This window comes from Podarcis pityusensis, assembly GCF_964106645.2.
Source record: "Podarcis pityusensis genome assembly, chromosome: W".
Lineage (NCBI taxonomy): Eukaryota > Metazoa > Chordata > Lepidosauria > Squamata > Lacertidae > Podarcis > Podarcis pityusensis.
In genome coordinates, this window is record NC_138045.1 from 21,202,747 (window position 1) to 21,228,077 (window position 25,331).

A 25,331-nucleotide genomic window follows, 5' to 3' on the forward strand; every position below is an offset into this window, starting at 1 on the left:
GAGTATTAAAAGAACTGGCAGATGTGATCTCAGAACCACTGGCAGTCATCTTTGAGAATTCCTGGAGAACAGGCGAAGTCCCGGCAGACTGGAGGAGGGCAAATGTTGTCCCTATTTTCAAAAAGGGGAAAAGAGAGGACCCAAATAATTACTGCCCAGTCAGTCTGGCATCAATACCAGGGAAGATTCTGGAGCAGATCATTAAGCAAACAGTCTGTGAGCACCTAGAAAGGAATGCTGTGATCACCAATAGTCAGCATGGATTTCTGAAAAATAAGTCATGTCAGACTAACCTGATCTCGTTTTTTGACAGAATTACAAGCCTGGTAGATGAAGGGAACGCAGTGGATGTAGCCTACCTTGATTTCAGCAAGGCATTTGACAAGGTGCCCCATGATATTTTTGTAAAGAAGCTGGTAAAATGCGGTCTTGACTATGCTACCACTCAGTGGATTTGTAACTGGCTGACTGACCGAACCCAAAGGGTGCTCATCAATGGTTCCTCTTCATCCTGGAGAAGAGTGACTAGTGGGGTGCCACAGGGTTCTGTCTTGGGCCCGGTCTTATTCAACATCTTTATCAACGACTTGGATGATGGACTCAAGGGCATCCTGATCAAATTTACAGATGACACCAAATTGGGAGGGGTGGCTAACACCCCAGAGGACAGGATCACACTTCAAAACGACCTTGACAGATTAGAGAACTGGGCCAAAACAAACAAGATGAATTTTAACAGGGAGAAATGTAAAGTATTGCACTTGGGCAAAAAAAATGAGAGGCACAAATACAAGATGGGGGACACCTGGCTTGAGAGCAGTACATGTGAAAAGGATCTAGGAGTCTTGGTTGACCACAAACTTGACATGAGCCAACAGTGTGACGCGGCAGCTAAAAAAGCCAATGCAATTCTGGGCTGCATCAATAGGAGTATAGCATCTAGATCAAGGGAAGTAATAGTGCCACTGTATTCTGCTCTGGTCAGACCTCACCTGGAGTACTGTGTCCAGTTCTGGGCACCACAGTTCAAGAAGGACATTGACAAACTGGAACGTGTCCAGAGGAGGGCAACCAAAATGGTCAAAGGCCTGGAAACGATGCCTTATGAGGAACGGCTAAGAGAGCTGGGCATGTTTAGCCTGGAGAAGAGGAGGTTAAGGGGTGATATGATAGCCATGTTCAAATATATAAAAGGATGTCACATAGAGGAGGGAGAAAGGTTGTTTTCTGCTGCTCCAGAGAAGCGGACACGGAGCAATGGATCCAAACTACAAGAAAGAAGATTCCACCTAAACATTAGGAAGAACTTCCTGACAGTAAGAGCTGTTTGACAGTGGAATTTGCTGCCAAGGAGTGTGGTGGAGTCTCCTTCTTTGGAGGTCTTTAAGCAGAGGCTTGACAACCATATGTCAGGAGTGCTCTGATGGTGTTTCCTGCTTGGCAGGGGGTTGGACTCGATGGCCCTTGTGGTCTCTTCCAACTCTATGATTCTATGATTCTATGGAGAAGAATCAGACTGGGAGCTGGAAGAGATCCGAGCGGATGGGAGGCTGGTTTTGAATCCTCAGAAGATGATGACAGTTCTTTCAGGGGATTCCCCGCATCGTCTGTCGAGGAGAGAGAGGAGGATGTATCGGAAGATCGTGCCAGGGGTGGGGGTGGGGGTCCTGAGGAGGAGGTGGATGTCAGGGAACTGCCATCAGTGCCGGAGGGATAGAGCAAAAGCCAGAGGGATTCCAGAGAGCGTCCAGGGATCGGGAGAAGCAGCCCATCTTCTGGGGAAGAGAATCAGCGTAGTACCAGTGGAGAAGGGGGGCAGATGGGGGAAGTGGCGAGGCGGTCCCATGACTCCTTGCCTGGGACCAGCGGGGAGAGTAGGGGTCCTCCGCTGCCTACGCCCTCCTTGCGCAGACGGCTTTCGCGCAGACAGAGTAGGAGGAGACTAGGCGTCAAAGAGCTTCTTTGCTGGAAGAAGTTTAAGAAATGCCCACTGACGGATTCTGCCAGCGATTGAGTCAGCCACGGGTGAGTGGCTGTCCGGTCAGAAAAGGTTCACTTTGGCAACCCAGCCAGGTGTTTGCACCCAGCCGGGGAGATAAGTACCGGCTTACGCACGAGCAACCCCTAGAACCATTACAATTTGCCAATAACTTTTAATTACTTTACAATTCCACCACATGTGGTAAAGCGTACCTTCTTTCTCTTTACACTTCCAGCACTTATTAGCACTTGTTCTATACATTTTTGCCAGTTTGACAGGAGTTAAATACCATTGGTACATCATTTTCATATAATTCTCTTTCGAAGTTGTATATGCGGTGAATTTTAAATCAACTTTCCATAATTTTTCCCAGTCTTTCATTTGTAAGTTATATCCTACATCTTGTGCCCGTTTAATCATTACACATTTAACCTCTTCATCTTTGGTTTCCCATTTTAATGATAAATTATACATCTTCTTCAATAATTTGGTATTATCCTCTACAATTTCTCTTTGAAATCTAGATAAATTATAATTAAATCCTTTCTTTTTATCTTCTTTGAAGACCTCATTTACTTGAAAATATTGTAACCAGTCATTAACATGTTCTCTGATCTCTTCAAATTCTTTCATTTTTAATTTCCCTTCTGTTTCTATTAATAGATCTCTATTTGTAAGCCATTTCCCTCTCCTATTTATTTTTTTAATCGATGTTGCTTCCATTGGAGACAACCACCATGGAGTCTTCTGTTCTAATAAATCTTTGTACCTTTCCTTTGTACCTTTGTACTTTTAAGATCTGGAAGGGAAAAACCACCTCTGTCTTTACTGTCTGTAAGTAATTTATGTTTTATTATTGGTTTTTCCCTTTCCAGATGAATTTTGTAATATCCATTTGTCATTTCTTGAAGCATGCTGCATTACCTATAACCGGTACTGACTGGAATAAAAATAACATTTTTGGCAATATGTTCATATTGATCACTTCATGTTTATCACTTCCTAACAGTGATAAATTCATTCTTCCCCATACTTCTAGATTCCTTTTTATTTCATTCCATTTTCTTTTCATAATTATCTTTAAGCATGTTAATATTTTTGGTTGTCAACCAAACTCCTAAATATTTAACTTTTTTATGAACCTCTGTTTCTATATTTTGCTGTAATCCCCCCCCCCCTTTTTCTGGTACATTTTTCACTATCAGCTTTGTCTTATTTTTGTTCAACTTAAAACCTGCCACCTGCCCAAAGTTCTGTATTTTTTCTAAGACTTTCAGCAGAGAGTTCTTAGGGTCCTCCACTGTTACTACAAGATCATCTGCATATGCTTTTAATTTATATGTTCCCCGTCCCCCACCATGATTCCTCTGGGTTTGTTTGTTTTTACCTACTTGGTCTCATGTAGCATAGTGGGTAAGGGACAGCTAAACATCTGGAAGTCTGCATTCAACTGTTGCCTCATTCATTAACTTGGTTGCCCTAAGTAAGCCTGCATTTTCTAACCTGCCAAACTGGTGCAGGGGAAATAGCATTGGCCAACCATCTACAGTCGTTGTAATGCTTACTGAGACAATGTGTGTGAATCACTGTGAATACCAGTTGCTGGGAATCACAAAAGGGGAGAGTGTGTAGTTCCTAGTTTAGCGTTGTCTTAGAATGCTGGGATCAGGGGTTTATTATGTATCTCTGTATTTATTTTCCTTTACTTATATCCTAACCTTCCCAACAGGAGCATGGCTGGGCGATGCAGTTTACAAATACAGCACAACAATAAATAACATTAACAACACATAAAGTAGTGGCATTGGCAAGAAGGTATATTACATTCCAAAGGCTTGAGTAAACCATAAAGGTTTTCACATTGTGACACATTCCATTTGCAAGGGAGTTCTATATTCTATGAGGGTGCCATTCAGAATGTCTTGCATTAACAGTGCCTGCCCGGTAGGGCTGGGCGATATATCAGAGCATTGCCCCAAACTGGTTTGAAGTCCAGATCATGATAACAGTTTCAGAATTTTTCACCTGGCAATATATCATGAATCCTTGCTCACTCCTTGACTGCCACCAGCACTGCACATTTCACTCTCGAGTGACACTTGCAAGTCTGTCTGATGTTCACCCACAGTGAGAGGCCCAATTCCTCCCTCTGCAGCCCAGCTGCCAGCCTTGGCAGAGGGAACTTGAGAAGGTGCTTGCCTGCCTGTCTGCACCTTCACCCAAGCAAGTGGGCTGCCTCATCCCTCCCTCCAGATTAGAACACTAGGGCTGGGCAATGTATCATCCAAAACCAGTTTGAAGTATATATCCAGGAGTCAACATGTGGCTGCTTCTTCCTTCCTACCTTATTTGCTCCTTTCTTCTTATTTCAGACATTGGTATATTGCGATGTTGAAAACCAGATATCGCCCAGCTCTACTGCCCAGCAGGTTGAAATAACAAGCAGGGCATCCCCAGCTGATCTTAACAGACGAATAGGGCAGTATTGGATTAGTTCAGGCCTCTAACTACCTTTTAAATAATTTATTGTTTTTCCCCCTTCCCTGGTGCTCCTCTTCATTTTTTTTAAGTTGAGAATATCCAGAGTCTCTTCGTTCCCACGAAGTTCTGCGTGCATCACTTGGCACTTAGCTGTGATAACCTCACACTCTCTGTCTGCATGGCCTCCAGTGAAGCTGGGTCCTTCATTGGCTTTTTTGATGTTCGCACCTTTGTGAATCAGGTAAGTTGAATGGTTTAAAAACAAACTTGGAACTCCCCACAACCCTCACTCCAGGGTGTGCTTTGCTATGAGTTTTGAAACTGGAGAGCTTTAGCAAGCCCTAATGAAGCATAACCACACTTAAGGATTCAGATGTAATGCTATACCATGGTTAATTAAAAATTGGGAGGAACACTACCACAGTGTAGTATTCATGTGCGATAGTAAACTGCGGTTAATCAAAAAGGGAGCAGAAGATTCCAGTCTCTTCCTTGTGGCTGTGCCGGCAGGGGGGATGAAGTGTGTGAGGCTGAGGTTCGCTGTGACTCGTATCCTCTCTATCTGCCCCTCAAAGCTCTCCCCAGGCCACACTCCTCACCAGCCTTGCTCAGCATTCTCCTTGAGTGCTTTTTACTGGCTGGAAGTTGTCCATGAACTGTGATAATGACTCTTGCTTGCATGGCTGAAGATACAGGGGGCAGCACATGTAAAAGGCTCTGACTTTTGCATGGCTGGAATGTAGCCCACTGTATATATCCATTACTCTGTGCGCGTTTCCCTCAAGCCATGCCCACTACTGATACGTGCCCCCTGGAATGTTGTCCATAATGGAATGTGGCCCCTGTATAAAAAGGTCCTCCAGTCCTACAATAATCTGTAGCTCATCATTACTTCTGAACTCTACCACTGATAGGAGCTTAGGCTAGTGAAAACATCTCTTTCCTTCCGGTCTTGGAGAGTATGGTATAGAGTATTTATTTTAGTGTTTTGTTGGGCACGGTATAAATAATAAATTATTATTATTATTATTATTATTATTATTATACTGAGCTTGGTGGGCCAGTGATTTGACTCTACTGAAGCCAGGTGTCTTTGCTCATATGGATACGATCTAACAAACGTCCATTTCCTTCTAATAGGCTAAGCAGCAAAAACGCCCCTTTGCCTATCAGAAGATGGCTGGGGCGATGGTCATTGACCTGAAATGGAACCCAGTGAATGCCTCCATGCTGGCCGTCTGTCTGTCTGATGGAAGCCTCTCTGTCCTGCAGGTGGCAGATTCCGTGAAGATCTATGCAACTCTCCCTGCTTCAGTGGCTGTTACATCAGGTTAGTAGCATGACTTTTAGACTGATGCAAAAATCCCTGTTATAAATCAGCTGAATTGGAGTTCCGATTTACATATATTTTAGAGGTACAGCTCAAAGTAAGCCTGATTGCACCATATGGACTATTGCAAACAAAGGTATCTCATAAGGAACCTTTGGCCCTCCCAATGTTGCTGAACTCCAACTACCACCCACCCCTGGCCATTGGCTGTGCTTGCTAGGCTGATGGGAGCTGCTGTTCAGCAGCATCTAGAGGGCCAACATTTCCCCTCTCCTACTCTAGGGTATGCTCTCCTGAGACCATCGTTGGCTGCACCTTCATGTTGAATGGACATTCTATTGCATTCCAAATTTGAGATTGTCGTGTTTGAATAACACTTGTGAGGGCAATTTAAGCCATTTGCCAAATTGCACTGGTTGGTTTTGTTGTTGCTATTTCCTTTGCAACTGCTTAATGATGCCTGCTTGCTTTTCTCTCCTCCCCCCCTTTAGTGTGTTGGAGTCCTAAAGGAAAGCAGCTGGCTGTAGGCAAGCAGAATGGCACAGTGGTCCAGTATCTGCCTGTAAGTCTGTTTTGTTCTATTTGGCCTATAATGATCTGCCTCCTCCTGCTTCTCCCTCTTGGTTCTTTCCTGTTTTGTTCTCCCAATTCACAGTTCAGAAGATGGAGTCTTAAGCATAAGGGTAGCAGAAGTACATGTCTGGGAATGGCTGTAGTCTAGAGCTTGAGCATCCATTTTGCATGCACTAGTCCCCAGGTTCAGTCACCGGCACTGTCAGGTAGAATGAGAATTTTGATTTTGTATAATAAGCTAGTATGTTCATGTCTTCACACTCCTCTCTATTCACCATCCAGGCAATCAAGAAGTTTAGGAGCACAAGGCTGCATATGCACCATACATTTAAAACACATGATTTCTTCCCCCCTTCCCCAAGGAATCATGGGAACTGTGGTTCTGTTGGGGTAAACTATGGTTCTAAGGATTCTTAGCGATAAGCCATGTGCTATGAATGCATGGCTGTGCACCTAGCCAGGCAAAAACACAAAGGGGGAAAGAGGGCTAGTAAGGGGTGTGGCTTGAGGTGAACCCTGAGGACAAAATAGAGGCTTGGAGGACTGCATTTGATCCCTGGGCCTAAGATTAATCAATTTTCTTTCATTTTATTTGTTTGCTGCTCTTCTACAAAAAAATCATGCTCAAAGCAGCTTACAACAAAGAAACAGGAATGCATTTCGAACGAACACTACTAAAACCTTCATAATAACACAGCACAACGAAAATATATCATACCAAAACCCCACATTTCAGTACTATAAATATAACAAGATTACTTAAGCACCATGCAGCATGCAATAGCAAAAACAAGGAAGCATCATAGTTTCACCTTAGTCCTAGAAGCACCACTCCTATGATGTTGCTTACAGTCCCTCTCCTGTAGCAGCAGCTTATAAGGCTTCCAAGGGCAAAGGATGGGATTGCTGGAAACACCTCTCCCATGATGATGTTCATCTCTGATATAAGTGAGTTGGGCCCATGCCCATAATTAAGCGGGAGGTTAAGAGTGCCCACATTTGACTGCCAACAATCTCTCCTTAGAGGGAACTTTGGCTACAAAATGCCTGTGCCTGAAATCTTGGAGCATTGTTCCCATTGAGAGCAGATTAGGGATAGGGAACTCATAGCCCTCCAGCTGTTGTTGTATTCCATGGGTAGGCAAACTAAGGCCCGGGGGCCGGATCTGGCCCAATCGCCTTCTCATTCCAGCCTGCGGACGGTTCGGGGATCAGCGTGTTTTTACATGAGTAGAATGTGTGCTTTTATTTAAAATGCATCTCTGGGTTATTTCTGGGGCATAGGAATTTGTTCATTTCCCCCCAAAAAATATAGTCTGGCCCCCCACAAGGTCTGAGGGACAGTGGACCGGCCCCTTGCTGAAAAGGTTTGCTGACCCCTGTTGTATTCCATCTCCCATCAGCTCCATCTAGCATGGCCAATGGTCAGGGGATACTGGGAGTTGTAGTCCAAGAACATCTGGAGGGCTTCAGGTTCATCACCCACAGAGCAGACAGTACTCAGTGAAATGTACCATGTCATCAGATCACTGAACCATGGTAGCTTCAGATGAAACACTTTGGACATTTTTTTTTAAAGTTATTGTGTAAATTCAGAGTGTTTGTGTTTTATTATTGCATGTGTGATATGAAGTGTTGCATTGTAGATAGAATACTTTGAAGAAACAAACCCCCCATATGATTAAACTTAGGGTATTCTAATCACTCTCATTCTTCTATTTTTTCAGAACCTGCAGGAGAAGAAAACAATTCCCTGTCCTCCATTCTATGATTCAGATAATCCTGTCAAAGGTACTGTGTTTCCTAAAATTTGGCGTTTTGACCGGTTGGTATTACAGTAGTACAGATGGATCATGTAATCACAGTGTTTCACTTACGTGCCTAGAATTTGCCCATCCATGAAATCCAGGCATATTGTGGAATGTGAGATGCTTGTTTTTGACTAGTCGTTGAAAAATAAATCTGGCAGGTGTTTTGCTCAAAATACTAAGTAGTATTTTATACCAATCCCATTTACAGTATGGATTAATATTTAATCTCCTGTAATTTAGTTGTCAGGGTTGTTAATGCAGCACAGTTACATAATTATAGTGCAAAGATTTGATAATGCCTTCCTTTCTTTTGAAAAAAAGTGCAGTCCTTGGGCATATTATCACATCTGTTATGTTAAATTTTTAATTCGTATATTTGTAATTGAAACTTGAAGCTCTTTATATGTCATGTTCCCTAAGATTAATACAGCAACAAAACTGTTGTACTCACAGCAGCCCCTTTGAAATTGATGGAGATGACTAAATTAGGCAGATTAACTTCAGTGTGTCTACTTGAGAAGAACTTTGCTGGATGCAGCCCTCTGTAGGGAAGGTTTCCAGTGTCCTAGATCCTTCTGTCTTCACGCAGTACACAGTGTTAAGGAACACATAAAGGAACTAACCAGCTGCATTATACCAAGTCAGACTGTTAATCCACAAAGTTTAGTATTGCTTACTCTAACTGGCAGCAACTGTCTGGGATTTCAGGCTGGGGTGCCTCCCAGCCATACCTGGAAATGCTGGGGATTCAACCTGGGGCTTTCTGCATGCAAAGCAGGTGCTGTACCACCAAGATATCCCTCTTTGTCCCTCTTTGTATATAGCTCATTGGATGGACATATGCTTTTGACTCCAGAAATCCCATGTTCATCTCCAGGTGGGGCTGGGAGAGACTGAAACCCTGGAGTGCTGCTGCCAATTATTGTAGGCAGCACTCAGTTACCTGGATCAATGATCTGACATGATATTGGGAAGCTTCCTAGCATGAGGGGAAAGCAGCATAACTCAGTGGAAGGGCATCTGCTTTGCATGCAGATGGTCCCAAGCTCAGTCCCCCAGTATCTCCAGGTGGGGCTGTGAATGTCTCCTGGCTGAAATCCTGGAAAATCCCTGCCAGACAATATTGAGCTATATGGACCAGTGATCTGACTTGACATAAGGCAGCTTCCAGTGGGATGCATCCAACTGACTTCTACACAGGTTCATTTATTTCAGTGGGCCTACTCTGAGTAGGACCACGCTTGCATACAACCCTATGTTCCTGTGTAAGTAATAATAATAATAATAATAAGTGGCTCTTGAGAAAAACAAAAGCAAAAAACCCGACAACCCAAGTTTACCCACATTTCTGTTTTCCAGTCTTGGACGTGTTGTGGGTCAGCACTTACATCTTCACTATCGTATATGCGGCTGCGGATGGGATCTTGGAAACTGCACCAGAAGTGGTGATGGCTGTGCTTCCTGTATGTGAAGAGAGGAAGCGCTGGGGAAGCAACTTCTATTTCTCTTGTGTTTGCTTTCTAAGTCTGTGCTGGCTACTGTCATTCTCACAATTTTGCTAGGTCTTTGCCCCTGGTTTGTGCTGCTGTGTCTTCCTGCATTTTAGGCTCTGGCTTCGGAATGATAAAAAAAGTAGATGTAGAATCCCACTTCATAGAAACCATTTAGTCAAACCTTGCATGGAAATTGAAGCATTCACCAACCACAGCAGCCTCCACACTGCTGCTGCGAGTGTCAGTTTTGCTTGCCAAGTCCCCATACAAACATGTGTTAAATGCCTACCTCTTAGATGCACAGGTTTAACTTGTGTGTTTGGAACTTTCTTTCTGCCTGAGGGCCACGTTCTGTCCTGAGCAGCTTTCCAGGGACCACATGCCAGTGGTGAGCAGCAGGGTTGCAGGCAAAAGCGAGCAGAGCAATGGATGTACATTTTGCCTCCGGATAGTAGCCTAGTTTCTACGGACACTCATAATAGTCCTTGCTGTCCTCCAGTCAGACAATCAAGAGGCATTATCAGAATTCCAGGATGCATCCCAGCCAGGCAAAACGGTTTAGGAGTGCATATCATTTTGTGGTTATTGAAACATTTCATCATACTTTTGGCCAGAGGTGTGGGACCCTTGACCTTCCACACACTGTAGGGACTCCAACTTCCATCAGCCCCAGCCAGCATGGCCTGTGTTCAGGAATGATGGCAGTTTGTTTTATATAATAATGCATTCTTTATATCCTGCTTTTTCTCTACACTGTAGCTCAAGGCGGATTTCAGAAATTAAAGCGAAACAGATAAAATACAGAAAGCTAAAATATACAGAAGATAATAGTTTAAAAAGAATTAAACTGTAATAGAATTAAAACTATATAAACACAAATTATGAAAATATTGATAGCAAAAAATAGCAAAGCACTATTCAAATCACTTTCCTTAAAAGCAGTCAGTTCCCCAAAGCGCATGGGAACAAGGCAGCCTTCACGTGCCAGGGGAGAACAGCAAGGAAGGAGCCAGTCTAGCTTCTCTAGGAAGGAAGCCACAAAATCTGGGAGCAGGCTATCATGAATTTATGATTATGAAACAGTTGCAACCATAAAACAGTTATGTATGTTATAAATGATGCAAACATTTTAAAACAGTCCAGCGTCTACAGGGTCATTTGTTAGCTGCCCCTCCCCTAAGGCGCTTTTTCTCATATGTTGCATCTCCCATTTTACACACTATTTCCCATTCTGTCTCCCCATTCAGAAAAAGGAAGACAAGTGGCCTGAGCTGTTTGTGAATTTTATGGAGCCTTGTTATGGCAGCTGTTCTGAGAGGCTACATCACTACTTCCTTAACTACGTTGAAGAATGGTGAGTAATGGCGATCATACAACACTGAATAGTTCCCTTTTAACATTAATTAGGTGAGCAAAGGGCTGGGTGTATTTAAAGATTGTTATTTGAAACTAACAGGGCAATGTGTTTATGCTGCTTGAAGTGGGTTATGGATTTGTGGTTGTTGTTTCCTTCCTCAAGGGATGTGGTCCTTGCAGCATCTGCTGCTTCCACAGAGGTCAGCATCCTCGCAAGGCAAGGAGACAAGGTAATCCCATTTCCTATTTCCCCAGCAAGTGCCTCTTATAAGAAGATCAGAGGTCCCAGTGAGAGTTCCAGAGGGGTAGTTATTATTAGTCAGCTGCAACAAGAAATAGCAAATTCTCATGTCACCTTGAACCCCCCCCCCCCATGCACTTACTGGGACAGAATATTTTATTTATTATCGTTTTTTATTATTATTATTTATTTATTGCACTTATACCCTACCTTTTTTCCTCCAAGGAGCTCAAGGTGGTGTACATGGTTCTCCTCCTCATTTAATCCCCACAACAACCCTGTGAGGTAGTTTAGGCTGAGAGGCACAGACTGGCCCAGTGAACTTGATCAATTTGAACCCTGAGCTCCAAGCTCCAAGCCCGACCTGCTAACAGTTACATTATTCAGGCTCTTGCTTTTGTGGACCGTGGACTCACCCCTGCCAATGATGGTGGACCAGATATACCCTTTTGACTTTAAGGCATCTCTTGAAGACCTTTTTATGCCAACAAGCCCATGCAACTGCCTAAACATTTTTTATTATCCAGTCGTCTAAATGTTTATTTCATAATGTTTCACTTGTACATATTGTTGTGTACAGTGGTACCTCGGGTTAAGTACTTAATTCGTTCCGGAGGTCCGTTCTTAACCTGAAACTGTTCTTAACCTGAAGCACCACTTTAGCTAATGGGGCCTCCTGCTGCTGCCGCACCGCCAGAGCACAATTTCTGTTCTTATCCTGAAGCAAAGTTCTTAACCTGAAGCACTATTTCTGGGTTAGCGGAGTCTGTAACCTGAAGCGTATGTAACCTGAGGTACCACTGTGCTGCCTCAATACTTTATATGAGTTGGTTGTACACAAAAATCTTTATAAATGAACCAAGGAATAATAGTAATTTTCCTCTCCACTGCATGTGCCACAGTGATTTTATAAAGTGAAAAAAAGCCCTTATTACTACAAGTTGACCTCCCTGGCTGGAACGATTCCAGAGGTTGCCAAAGCACAGAGCCATTTGGGAGCGGCCATAGCTCAGTAGCAGAGCATCTCTTTAGCAAGCATAAGGCCCCAGGTTCAGTTCCCAGCATTTCCAGGTAGCGTTGGGAGTTGCTGTTAGTCAGTGTAGACAATACTGTGCTAGATAGACCAAGATCCTGATTCCTAGTACTAATTAAACTAACCCTTCTTACAGAACAACTGGGAGCTGTGGGTTCTGGAAGACTCCAGCCGAGCAGAACTTCCGGTCACAGATAAGAGCGATGACACTTTGCCCGTAGGCGTGGCCATTGATTACACCAGCAACATGCCCATAACCATTAGTAAGTATATGAATGTTGCTCTTGGGTTAAGCATAAAGCAAACAACAGTGCTCTCTATAGCAGGTGTGGGGAACCTTTTGCCCTCCAGATGTTGCTGAACCATGTCTCCCATCAGCCCTAGCAAGCATGGCCAGGGATGCTGAGAGTTGTAGTTCAGCAACATCTGGAGGGCTAAAGCTTCTTCACACCTGCTGTAGAGGGAGCTTTAGTGCTGGTCATTAGTCCTGAGAAGATGCTATTAATATACTTGGAAGTGCTATTTTCCCACCTTCTAACTGTGATTCTTGAGGCTATTCAGAGTGGGCAGACCTGCGACCTCGGGGCCAATTGTGACCCTCCAGGCCTCCATCTGGCCCATGGGACTCTGTCAGGGAACTGCCATCGGAAGGAAGGGAGGTGAAAGGGCTCACACAGGTTGGGAGAGACTCAGCAGCTGAAGAGGGAACCAGTAGGGGGAGAGGAGGTGAGCTGAGGGAAAGTGAGCTGGAGGGATGGCTCAGAGACACTTCCAGCGAAAACAGTGGGGAGGTTTCAGGACCTCCTGTAGGGACACCCACTCCTCGCCGGAAACTGTCACGCAGAGAGTCCAGAAGACGTGTTTCCGTTAAGGAGCTTTTATGTTGGAAGCGATTCCGAAAGCAACCACTGTCGGAATCTGCCAGCGACTGACGGAGCCATGTTTAAGGGGCTCCGTTACAGACAGAGGTTTGCAAACTTGACCAAACTCTGAGGGACTTGGATTTTACACACAAGCAGCTCATCGTCCCATCACAGCATTCCGACAGTCTCCGTGAGCAGCTTGTGCAGGAGAAGGCATCATGAGCAACCCAGCCGGAACCGGAGAAGCAGGAGCTGGAGCGGGTCCAAGCCTGGAAGAAAGGTACCGGGCGTTGGAGGTCCAGCTAGCACTGCAGACGGCGAGGCTCGAGGAGAGGAGGGCTCAAGATGCAGAGAAGGGGAAAACCACCCCGCTCGCCAGAAAGTTGCCAGGATTGGTACAGAAGTTTGGGGGGGAGCCCAAGGACTATCATGCCTTTAGGACAGAGATGCAATATGCCCTTAATCTGCAGTTTGATGACTTTCCCGACGAGGAATCGCGGGTGGCTTTTGTGATTGGGCATCTCGAAAAGGGGGCGAAAGACTGGGTGAGGCCCCTGATGGCAACGAATAATGACATCCTGAAGGACACGAGGAAGTTTTTTCGTGCCATGGATCTGATGTTTTCCAGCGATATTGAGCAGGGAGTGGTACGCAGACAGTTAATGGCGTGCAAACAGGGGAGCCGATCTGTTCGTGAGTACTGGACTGAGTTTACCATGTTGATCCATAAATTGGGGTGGGATCTATCGGCGGAACCCATTCAAATGCTCTTTGAAGAAGGGCTTTCTTCGGCTGTGAAAGACGAACTTTCCCGGGCGCCCAGGGCGGAGTCTATGGACCAGCTGACCAAATCAGCGCTGACCATAGGAGCGCGCCAAGAGGCGAGAGCCTTGGAGAGGCGGGAAGGGAAGGGGGAACGTTGGAGGGAGCTTCGCATTCCAGAGATTCCAGAGCCACCGTTCCCGCCGGGAGAGCCGATGGAAATTGGAACAGCGCGCGCGCGCGCAGTTTCAAAGCCCAGTGAAGAGCGGAAGAAGGAGGGGAAGGGCGCCAAGAAATGTTATCTCTGCCAACAGCCAGGTCATTTTGCCAGAGTCTGCCCCCAAAGAAAGGAATGGCAAGGAATGGCGGGAGCTGTTGGGGAGAGGGAGGAAAAGGTACCGGAGCAAGTAAAAGCCAACGCCTGGCTGCCACCGTCAGGGCACAGCAGCCAGGCCAAAGAGCAGTGAAAGTGCCCACGCCGGAACCTCCTAAACCCGCCCTAGTGATAGAGGTGTTACTAGAGCTGCCTAACGGACACCCACTAAAGATAAAGGCGCTATTGGACTCAGGCAGCTCCTGCAATTTCATGAGTAAGGAGTTTGCTGCGGAGCACCAGATACAGACTATCCCTTTAAGTAACCCTTTGCAGGTGACCACGATCGATGGAAGGGAGCTGCTGGGAGGAGAAGTCAGCCAGCAGACCGTCCCAATGATAATGAGGGTAGCAAGACACACTGAGCTAATAGCGTTTAATGTGGCTACCTTGGGAGGAGCTCCCATTATTTTGGGGATGAGCTGGCTAGCGTTACATGATCCGCTAGTGGGCTGGCATCAGAGAGTGGTCTCCTTTGGGTCAGCACATTGTCTAGAACACTGCAAAGAGCGGGAGGCTCAAGGAGGGGCCAGAGCCACTCTAGCAGGGACGGAAGTAACGGAGAAGGGGAAGGTTCCCCAACAATACGCCGACCTGAGCAACGTCTTCAGCGAGAGGGAGGCAGACAAACTACCCCCACATAGACCCTTTGACTGTCAAATCAATTTACTCCCTGGGGCACAGCTCCCTGTAGGCAAGCTGTACGCCATGTCAGACAGAGAGATGCAGGATCTAAGGGAGTTCATTGACAAGAACCTGAAGAGAGGGTTCATCAGAGAGTCCAGGGCGGTGGGGGGCAGCCCAGTGTTTTTTGTGGATAAAAAAAACACGGACAAACCTAGACTTGTAGTGGACTTCAGGGCCTTAAATGCAGTGTCAGAACCAGTGACTTTCCCGATGCCCAGAATTGATGACATTTTGACAAGGGTCAGGAAGGGAAAGATTTTTACTAAACTGGACCTGAGGGGGGCGTACAACCTGATACGAATAAGGAAGGGGGATGAATGGAAAACCACCATGTTCACCCCTTTGGGGGCATTTGAATATTTAGTTATGCCCTTCGGCTTACAAGCAGGCTCCGCGTGCTTTCAATCGTTTATGAACCACGTCCTGGGGCCTTTGCTTTACAAGAATTGTGTGGCCTTCTTAGATGACGTGTTAGTATATTCAGAGACTGAGGAGCAGCATGTAAAAGACGTCAGGGAAGTGTTGGGCAGACTGCAAGCCAATCAGCTGTGGGTGAAGCTAGAGAAGTGTCAGTTTCATGCCAAGGAGGTGGAATTCCTGGGGTACCGCTTGTCGGACAAGGGATTGGCCATGGATCCTGGCAAGGTCCAAGCGGTACTGGAATGGAAAACACCGAAAACAAGGAAGGATGTGCAAAGATTCCTTGGATTTGGAAACTTCTATCGGAAGTTCATCAGAAATTTTGCCCACTTGACGGCGCCCATTACGGACTGTCTCAGCAGTAAGAGGAAATTCGTTTGGACGGCGGAGGCGGAGCGAGCTTTTGAGGAGCTGAAAAGGGCGTTCGCTTCGGAAGAACAGCTCCTGCATGTGGATTTACAAAAACCGATGCGAGTGGAAACGGACGCATCAGACCGGGCTGTGGGGGCGGTGCTTCTGCAGCCTGGCAAGGAGGAGTCGGAGTGGAGACCGTGTGCCTTTTTTTCGCGAAAGCTGAACAAATCTGAGAGGAACTACACGGTGTATGACCGAGAACTACTAGCCATTCATGAAGCGTTCAGGAGATGGAGGCATTTATTAATTGGGGCACAACATAAGGTGCAAGTGTGCACGGACCACAAGAACTTAGAGTATTGGAGAACGGCACGAGTGCTCAACCAACGGCAAGTGAGATGGGCCCAGGAGTTCTCCAAATTCCACTTTGAAATTTGTTATGTGCCAGGTCCAGAAAATGTTAGGGCGGACGCTCTCTCACGCAAACCTGAATATTTGGAAGGGGAGGGGGCACCCGAAGAGAGACATGTCATCCCAGAGGACCGCTGGGTGTGTGGGGCGGCATTGGTGGGGCAAAGAGAACTGGTAGAGGAAACAGAGAATGATGAATACGCCCAGAATAAGCTCAGAGGTCTTAGGGGTGAGGGAGAGGAACCAGGGGGTTTCGAGGAAAGAAATGGAGCTTTGTATTACAAAGGGGCACTGTATATCCATGAAGGAGACTTAAGGGGGAGGGTACTCAAGCAGTTGCACGACAGCCCCACGGCGGGGCATTTTGGACAACACAAAACCATGTGGTTGGTCACCAGGGAATTTTGGTGGCCTAAGGTGAGGAAAGATGTACGGGAGTATGTAAGAGGGTGCGAGCAATGCCAGCGAGCCAAAGGGGAGAGGCGGGCGCCGGCGGGGCTATTAGAACCCTTACCAACCCCAGAACGACCTTGGGAGGCAGTGTTGATAGATTTTATGACTGATCTGCCGAAGTCCAAGGGGAAAACAGCCATCATGGTGGTGGTAGACCTACTAACAAAGATGTGCCACTTTGTAGCCTGCTCGCATGCAGTCACGGCGGAAGAGACAGCGAAGTTATTTGTAGAACACATTTTTAGGTTGCACGGAGTGCCATTGAGGGTGGTCTCAGACCGAGGAAAACAATTTACTTCCAGGTTCTGGAGGAAGCTCATGAGCTTACTGCAGGTGGAGGTCAACTTTTCGACTGCCCGGCACCCTGAAACCAACGGGCAGGCGGAAAGAGCAAACGGTGTCCTCCAGCAATACCTGAGGTGTTATGTCAATGACAGAGAGAATGACTGGGTAGAAAAGTTGGCGCTGGCGGAATTTGCCTACAGCAATGCCGAGAATGTGTCCACAGGGATGAGCCCCTTCTTGGCTAATTATGGGTGTCATCCCAGGGCTTTCCCAGGGGGAGAAGGGGAGAGATGGAGCGTCCCGGCAGCCGAGCATTTTGTAGAAGAAATGGAAGCAATCCATCGTCAGCTCCAACTCAACTTAGAAAGGGCGAAGGAAGAATACAAGAGGCAGGCAGACAAGAACCGAAGGGAAGGTGAAACCATAAGGGTGGGAGATAGGGTGTGGCTGTCAACCCAAGGGTTGCCGTTCAAAGGAGGTTGTAAGAAATTAAGACCCAGGAGATTGGGTCCCTTTGAGGTCATTCAACAGGTCAACCCAATGGCTTTCAGGCTCCGGTTACCCAACCACATGAAACTGCACCCAGTATTTCACAGGTCGTTACTGTCACCGTATGAGGGGGGACGAGAAGGGATGGCCACTCGGGGACCGGTCATAGAAGAAAGGGAATGCAGCAGCCATGTGGCAGAAATCCTCGACGCCAGGTGGAAGGGGGATCAGGTGGAGTATTTGGTAGCGTGGGAAGGAGAACCGGAGTCAGAAAACACTTGGGTAATGGCAGAAGATATCAATGACGAGGTATTGATAGAAACATTCCATCAAAGGTTCCCAAGGAAACCTCAGCCTGTGGAGAGGTTCCGGAGGGAATACTTTGGGACCACCGATGAGGAGGAGGAGTTGGAAGGATTCCCGGACTCAGAAGGGGAAGGGGAGATGGACTCTGAGGAGGAGGAGTACTTCGAGACCAGGAACCGCAACAGGTGGAGAGAAGTGTTCGAGACATCGGAAGATGAAGGAAGTTCATTCCGGGGTTTTGCCTCCTCACCGCCCGTAGAGGAGGGGGCGGGAGGGGGTGAAGGGGGCCCTGGAGGGGAGGTGGATGTCAGGGAACTGCCATCGGAAGGAAGGGAGGTGAAAGGGCTCACACAGGTTGGGAGAGACTCAGCAGCTGAAGAGGGAACCAGTAGGGGGAGAGGAGGTGAGCTGAGGGAAAGTGAGCTGGAGGGATGGCTCAGAGACACTTCCAGCGAAAACAGTGGGGAGGTTTCAGGACCTCCCGTAGGGACACCCACTCCTCGCCGGAAACTGTCACGCAGAGAGTCCAGAAGACGTGTTTCCGTTAAGGAGCTTTTATGTTGGAAGCGATTCCGAAAGCAACCACTGTCGGAAGCTGCCAGCGACTGACGGAGCCATGTTTAAGGGGCTCCGTTACAGACAGAGGTTTGCAAACTTGACCAAACTCTGAGGGACTTGGATTTTACACACAAGCAGCTCATCGTCCCATCACAGACTCTCCCCAGCTGACACTGTTTTTTGCCTGGCTGGAATGTGTCCTGTATAAGTAAAAGAAAAAAAGGGTAGACTAGAAATGCATGGAACAGAGTTGTAATACATGTTGCATTATTCAAGAGAAGTCATCTTGGGCACTTAGTTCCCTTTGTAAAGTTTTAAACTCTTGCCATTCTAACATAACTTCCTGGTCCCTTCCCGGACTTGTTCTGAGGGCTGCTTACTAAGTGGCGGTACTGCTGAACATGTCTGGTCATGGTGTGTGTGTGTTTGTGGCATTTTTGCAGGTGAGGATAAAACCACGGACCCAGCACCGGTCCTGCTGCTGCTGTCAACTGATGGAGTCCTCTGCCCCTTTTACATGGTCAATCAAAACCCTGGTGTGAGGTCTCTGATGATGATGCCGGAGCCTCTCTCTCCAGAAGGAGACAGAGGAACAAAATCAGCTGGTAGGTGCTTGCTTGCTTTTTGGGGGAGTTTTGGTCCAGCAACACCCGAGGATCCAAGGTTGTAGAACACTTATCCTAAAACACCTTGAATGCAAATGGAGCAGCCTGGTGCCCTCTAGGTGTTACAGAACTCCCAGCAGTCAGTGACCAAGAATAATGAGAGTCAGAATTCAACAATGTATGGGTGGCACCGTGCCAGAGAAGGCTGGTGTAGTGTGATAAGGAGGGCGTGGCAAGCAACATGCACAACTGGAGATCAAAAAGACATACCTGTGCCCCTTACCCTCCCTTTTCAATCTTTTGGTTTTGCTCATCAGCATTTCCACCTTGATAGATCTTTGTTTATGTGGTTAGGATTGCTCTGTAAGGCTGCAGTCTTGGGAACGCTTCACAGCGTTCCATAGGAGAGTAGGAAACAGACCTCATGCCAGGTTGGACCATCAGTATTATCTGCACTGACTGGCAGCATCTCTCCAGGTTTCAGGCAAGGGCCTCTCTCCGTCCCACCTAGAGAAGCTGGGTGTTGAAGCTGGGTCTTTCTGTGTGCAGTGCAGAGGCTACCAAACTGTCCCACTTTGCGTATATGATTGGTTGGACCTACGCTTTGGATGCAAGGAGTCCTGTGTTCAGTAGTTGGCATCTCCACATGGGGCTGGGAGAGACCCTGGTCTGGAAACCCGGGAAGCTGCTGCCTGTCAGTGTAGACAGCGCTCAGTTAGCTGGACCAACAATCTGACATGAAATAAGGAATCTTCCTAATAGGTGTGGGGGGGGGGAGCAGTGTAGTTCAGTGGTAGAGAAACCTGCTTTGCATGCAGAAGGTCTCAGGTGTGATCCCTGGCATCTCCAGGTAGGGCAGGGAATGTCTCCTGCCTGAACCCTGGAGAGCTACTGGAGATGTCAGGGATTGAACCTGGGACTTTCTGCATGCAACACAGGTTCTTTCCCACTGAGCTGCCAATATATGGTCAGTATATTGGTAGTAAATATTGAACTCAAAGGGCGAAGAGAACTATTTGTGTATTATCTGTTTTGGCCAGAGATGAAGGTTCACTGCAAAGCCCTGTTCACTTTTCATCTGTGTAATTGCATTTCCTGTTCAATATGGAACACCTTAGTTTTGGCAAAGGCTTTTCTTTCCAGCTCTACTTGGCTTGCTTGTCAGCAGGATGTTTGATTCAGGCTGACATGATCCTTGCCAAAAATCGATGGGGGATTGTAGAAGGCGTTGTGCTCTCAATTCCCAGCTCAATTAAAATCCAGCCGACCTGGGAAATTGTAGTATTGATTTAAGGGCCTGCCCTTTGGGCAGGGATCTTGGAGGTCCGATCTGTGAGTCTGAAAAGATCTGTTGTGCATTTTTATTAAATTACTGTGTATGCCTATCCTGCCATATCCTTAAACGGCAGAGCTAATATCAGTATTCTAAGCATGTATCTGTGCATATACACAAATCTTGTCTGGTCTTGATAGAGAGTTAAAATGTGTGCTGACTCTGGCCCTCCCCTGTGGGGCTAAATGGGGGAAGGAGAATCTTGTATGATGGCATGCTGAGCTGTGGAGTTAAGTACAAGTGCTTCTGAGGTACATCTCAATTGTGTGGGAAAGCCTCTCCACAACACCAAACTGTGTGGCAGTTGAGGGTCTTCTTCCTGGCAGATCACTTCCTGGTGCAACTGGACTTTTCCGCGACCCTTCCCCTCTGCAGGGAGGTGGGACCAATTCGGATGGTCTGCCCCCGCCACTTAATGGATCCAAATGCTTTCCACAGAGTGGTAGGGGATGCTTTATCCCATGTTGATGGCCTTTCAGCTGATTCCCTGGTGGCCCGCTGGAATGCGGAGTTAACCAGGGCTATCGACTGTCTGGCTCTGAAGCGCCCTCTCTGATTGCATGGAGCCCGGACAGCCTCGTGGTTTTCTTCAGAGCTGAGGGCGATGAAACAATCGCTGAGATGGCTAGAGCGTCGGTGGCAGAAAACTCATTCTGAAGCTGACCGGACACAGGTTAGAGCTCAACGTCGAGCCTACCAAGTGGCGATAGCGACGGCGAAGAAGACTTTCTTCACCGCCTCTATTGCATCTGCAGAAAATAGTAGCAGGAGACTCTTTCAGGTGGTTCGCAATTTAACGGAACCACCTTTACCACCGGGGCCTTGCAAAGACCCCAAGATCTCCTGCAACGATTTTGCAAAGTTTTTTGCAGATAAAATCACTCATATTCAGAAGGAGCTAGACACCACTGTGGGAGCAGGGCTGGGGCGGGAGAGTGCTAGAGCTGTCTGGTCAAGTTGCATGGAATCAATTTCAGTCCGTTACCCCCAAGGATGTGGACAGGCTGCTTGGACGCGTGAAACCAACCACCTGTCTCCTTGATCCTTGCCCATCCTGGCTAATAAAAGCAAGCCGGGAAGGGCTGGGCTCTGGGCTCTGCGGGGTGGTGAATGCTTCCCTCTGTGAGGGAACATTCCCAGATCTGCTGAAAGAGGCGGTCATTAAACCGCTTCTTAAAAAACCATCTTTAGACCCGGCCAGTATGGCCAACTATCGCCCAGTCTCAAATCTTCCATTCTTGGGCAAGGTGATTGAGCGCGTGGTTGCTGAACAACTCCAGGCACGCCTGGAGGATGCGGACCAATTGGATCCCTTCCAATCGGGATTCAGGCCTCATCATGGGACTGAAACTGCCTTGGTCGCGCTGGTTGATGATCTCTGGTGAGCTAGGGACAAAGGTGAGAGTTGTTTCCTAGTTCTGCTGGATCTCTCAGCGGCCTTTGATACAATCGACCATAACATCCTTCTGGACCGTCTAGAGGAGCTGGGAGCTGGGGGCACTGTTATACAGTGGTTTCGCTCCTTCCTCCTGGGCCGTGTTCAGAAAGTGGTGGTGGGGGATGAGTGTTCAGACCCCTGGGCCCTCACTTGTGGGGTGCCTTAGGGTTCCGTCCTCTCCCCCATGCTTTTTAACATCTATATGAAGCCGCTGGGAGAGATCATCAGGGGGTATGGGCTGGGTGTCCATCAATATGCAGATGATACCCAGCTCTACCTCTCTTTCAAATCAGAACCAGTGAAGGCAGTGAAGGTCCTGTGTGAGTGCCTGGAGGCGGTTGGAGGATGGATGGCGGCTAATGGATTGAAGTTGAATAATAATAATAATAATAATAATAATAATAATAATAATTTATTATTTATACCCCGCCCATCTTGCTGGGCCTCCCCAGGCACTCTGGGCGGCTTCCATAGAAACCCAAAATACAGTAAAATATCACACGTTAAAAACTTCCCTGAACAGGGCTGCCTTAAGATGTCTTCTGAATGTCAGGTAGTTGTTTATCGCTTTGACATCTGCTGGAAGGGCATTCCACAGGGCGGGCGCCACTACTGAGAAGGTCCTGTGTGAGTGCCTGGAGGCGGTTGGAGGATGGATGGCGTCTAATGGATTGAAGTTGAATCCTAACAAGATAGAAGTACTGTTTTGGGGGGACAGGGGGCGGGCTGGTGTGGAGGACTCCCTGGTCCTGAATAGGGTAACTGTGCCCCTGAAGGACCAGGTGCGCAGCCTTGGAGTCATTTTGGACTCACAGCTGTCCATGGAGGCGCAGGTCAATTCTGTATCCAGGGCAGCTGTCTACCAACTCCACCTGGTACGCAGGCTGAGACCCTACCTGCCCGCGGACTGTCTTGCCAGAGTGGTGCATGCTCTAGTTATCTCCCGCTTGGACTACTGCAATGCGCTCTACGTGGGGCTACCTTTGAAGGTGACTCGGAAACTACAACTAATCCAGAATGCAGCAGCTAGACTGGTGACTGGCGGCGGCCGCCGAGACCACATAACACCGGTCTTGAAAGACCTACATTGGCTCCCAGTACGTTTCCGAGCACAATTCAAAGTGCTGGTGTTGACCTTTAAAGCCCTAAACAGCCTCGGCCCAGTATACCTGAAGGAGCGTCTCCACCCCCATCGTTCTGCCCGGACGCTGAGGTCCAGTGCCCGAGGGCCTTCTGGCGGTTCCCTCATTGCGAGAAGCAAAGCTACAGGGAACCAGGCAGAGGGCCTTCTCGGTAGTGGCGCCCGCCCTGTGGAACGCCCTCCCATCAGATGTCAAAGCGATAAACAACTACCTGACATTCAGAAGACATCTTAAGGCTTCAGGGAAGTTTTTAATCTGTGATATTTTAGTGTATTTTTGGTTTCTATGGAAGCCGCCCAGAGTGGCTGGGGAAACCCAGCCATATGGGCGGGGTACAAATAATAAATTATTATTATTATTATTATTATTATTATTATTATTATTATATTCTCCCTTTTGCAGTGAACCTCTCTCGGCCTCAGTGTGTTATCAGGATCACCCCACATCTTTCTTCTCCCTAGAGACCATAGACAGCAGCTGCCAGTCCAAGCAAGCAAGATTAAGTCAAATGGACAAATAATGTGCTAGTGTGAAGCAGCATACACTCAGTCACGGTTAAAAGCTTTCCACCAGCCTGCATAACTGTTACTCCACCAAGATGTCAATTATAGCATCCTTGCCTGGTTTTATAGCCCGGCTGAGTTAGACGCACAGCCCATTTCCTTATTCCTCATCTCCTGTTGCACCTCCCAGCTAGCTCACCCTGTTCTGGAATCGTTCTGCTCTGGGTTAGTGCTCTCCATTGTCTTGGCACACAACATCATTCTAGCTGTGGCCTCTGAGTGATGTCTGGGTTCTTCCTAATGGGTCATTCCATGTCAGTTCAACGCGGTCATGCCACCCACCATCTCAGATTTTGATGAAACTTGGTGTACACCCTTCCCTTATGGTTGAAAGAAAGAAACCCCCTTAATTTTTTTCCCCTCTTGAGAACCTCGGCCTTCTGTTCATTTTATTCCCCCCCCCCCCATAACCAATGATCAGATCTCTTTGAAATTTTACACAGAGCTTAATAAGAGGATGAGGATTTCAGGAAAAAATACACCAGCACTCAAAAGTTTTTATAAATGCCTAAAAAATTGTATAAATGTAGGTTTTTTGGTGAAAAAACTAGGTTTAGAAAACCTAAATTTCCAGCGTGTGGGCACGATGGAATCAGAAGTTTTTGATGGTGAAAATTATTGCAAAGACATGCTCTTTCTCAACAAATTATAAGATTTAATGGCCTCTTATGTCTTGTAACAAAATTTTACATTTTTTTGACATCCTGGGGAAAAAATGGCTACTGGGTACAACTTTCCTACAATTCATAGCTGTAATAGAAAAAATTAATGAAACAAAGTTGTTCATCTTAAAATCTGAAATAATATTGGTTATTACAGGGGTTCTTTTTCAAAAGTGCAGACTTCTTTTTCAGTTTTGGGGTATTTAAAACTATGAAAATTGGCTATATCGTGAAATCAATCTAAAAAAATTAGTCAGAAACTTTGAATGCTGACATGTAAGGAAATAAGACCTAGAAAGAAAAAGATTAAAAGAATTTAAAATTATGCATTATTTTCAATTTTGCAACCATAAGGGAAGAGTGTACACCAAGTTTCATCAAAATCCGATACAGTGGGTGGCGAAACCCTTGTTTTTTTCTGTTGATTTGATGTGGAAGGGCCCTAATGACACATAGTAACTTTTAACAAAACCTCTCCCATCGCTTCCAGGAAGCACTCCCCCATCATCCGCTTTCGCTTCTGCTGCTCCTCCAAAAGTCGAAGCTTCCTTGGCCGTTGTCCCAGCCACATCTTCAGTTTCCAGCAAAGGGGCACCCACTTTGTCTTTTGCGTCCTTCACTCTGAAATCCACCAGATCTGCTGCTGATACCCCACCTCAGTATCCTGGCATGTCGGAGACCCCCAAGCCTCCCCTTGGTTCTAACCTGAGCGGAGCAGTCGGGTTCCCCTTCTCTCCAACCACCAGCATCTCCAAAGCGCCTCCAACTCCATCGCTGCTGTCCAGCCCCATTGCAGCTTCTCCTCCTTCCTTCTCTTTTGGTTCCGTGAGTTATAAAGCGGGCATGGACAGCTCAGCCAGGGCCCCTCCCTTTGCGAGTCCTGTTGGGCTAAAGCAAAGTTTTGGCTCGTCACCTTCCTCCGTCAAAACTAACCTCACTGAAAAGTAAGTCTCCCTTTGAATCTTTTTAGCAATGTATGTGTGGTGGTTTTGAAGCAGTTCTTGAATGTGTTAACACATTGTTTTAAAGTTGGTGGGGCTCTCCGTGTCTCGCTGGATTCAGGGTTCCCATTGTCTGATGGAACATGCTGACTGGGCTGGTGGGAGCTGGAGTCCAATATCCGGAGGGGCACCACAGGTTCTGCACCAGGGGCCCCATCTGCACTGTACATTTAAAGCAATACCGTTTTAAACAGGTCCTCCCTCCAAGGAATCTTAGGAACTGTTTTTTCAGGGGGATGAGAGCTGTTAGGAGACCCAGAGTTCCTGGCAAGAAGGATTGACTGTTAAGCCACTGTGGAAATTATATCTCTGTGAGAGGGAATAGGG

The 25,331-nt window shown here is 46.9% G+C and overlaps 1 protein-coding gene across 1 annotated transcript in view; it reads left to right on the plus strand.

Moving 5' to 3' along the window:
- The window catches only part of LOC308467638 (nuclear pore complex protein Nup214-like), a 254,499-nt gene that overhangs the window by 18,494 nt on the left and 210,674 nt on the right, over positions 1–25,331 (plus strand). The window contains exons 3-12 of the mRNA XM_080989369.1: positions 4,552–4,703; positions 5,603–5,792; positions 6,284–6,354; positions 8,093–8,156; positions 9,536–9,639; positions 10,917–11,023; positions 11,189–11,255; positions 12,436–12,562; positions 18,704–18,865; positions 24,494–24,947. Of these exons, the coding sequence (XP_080845495.1) occupies positions 4,552–4,703; positions 5,603–5,792; positions 6,284–6,354; positions 8,093–8,156; positions 9,536–9,639; positions 10,917–11,023; positions 11,189–11,255; positions 12,436–12,562; positions 18,704–18,865; positions 24,494–24,947 (1,498 nt within the window). The remainder of the gene's footprint in view (positions 1–4,551; positions 4,704–5,602; positions 5,793–6,283; positions 6,355–8,092; positions 8,157–9,535; positions 9,640–10,916; positions 11,024–11,188; positions 11,256–12,435; positions 12,563–18,703; positions 18,866–24,493; positions 24,948–25,331) is intronic.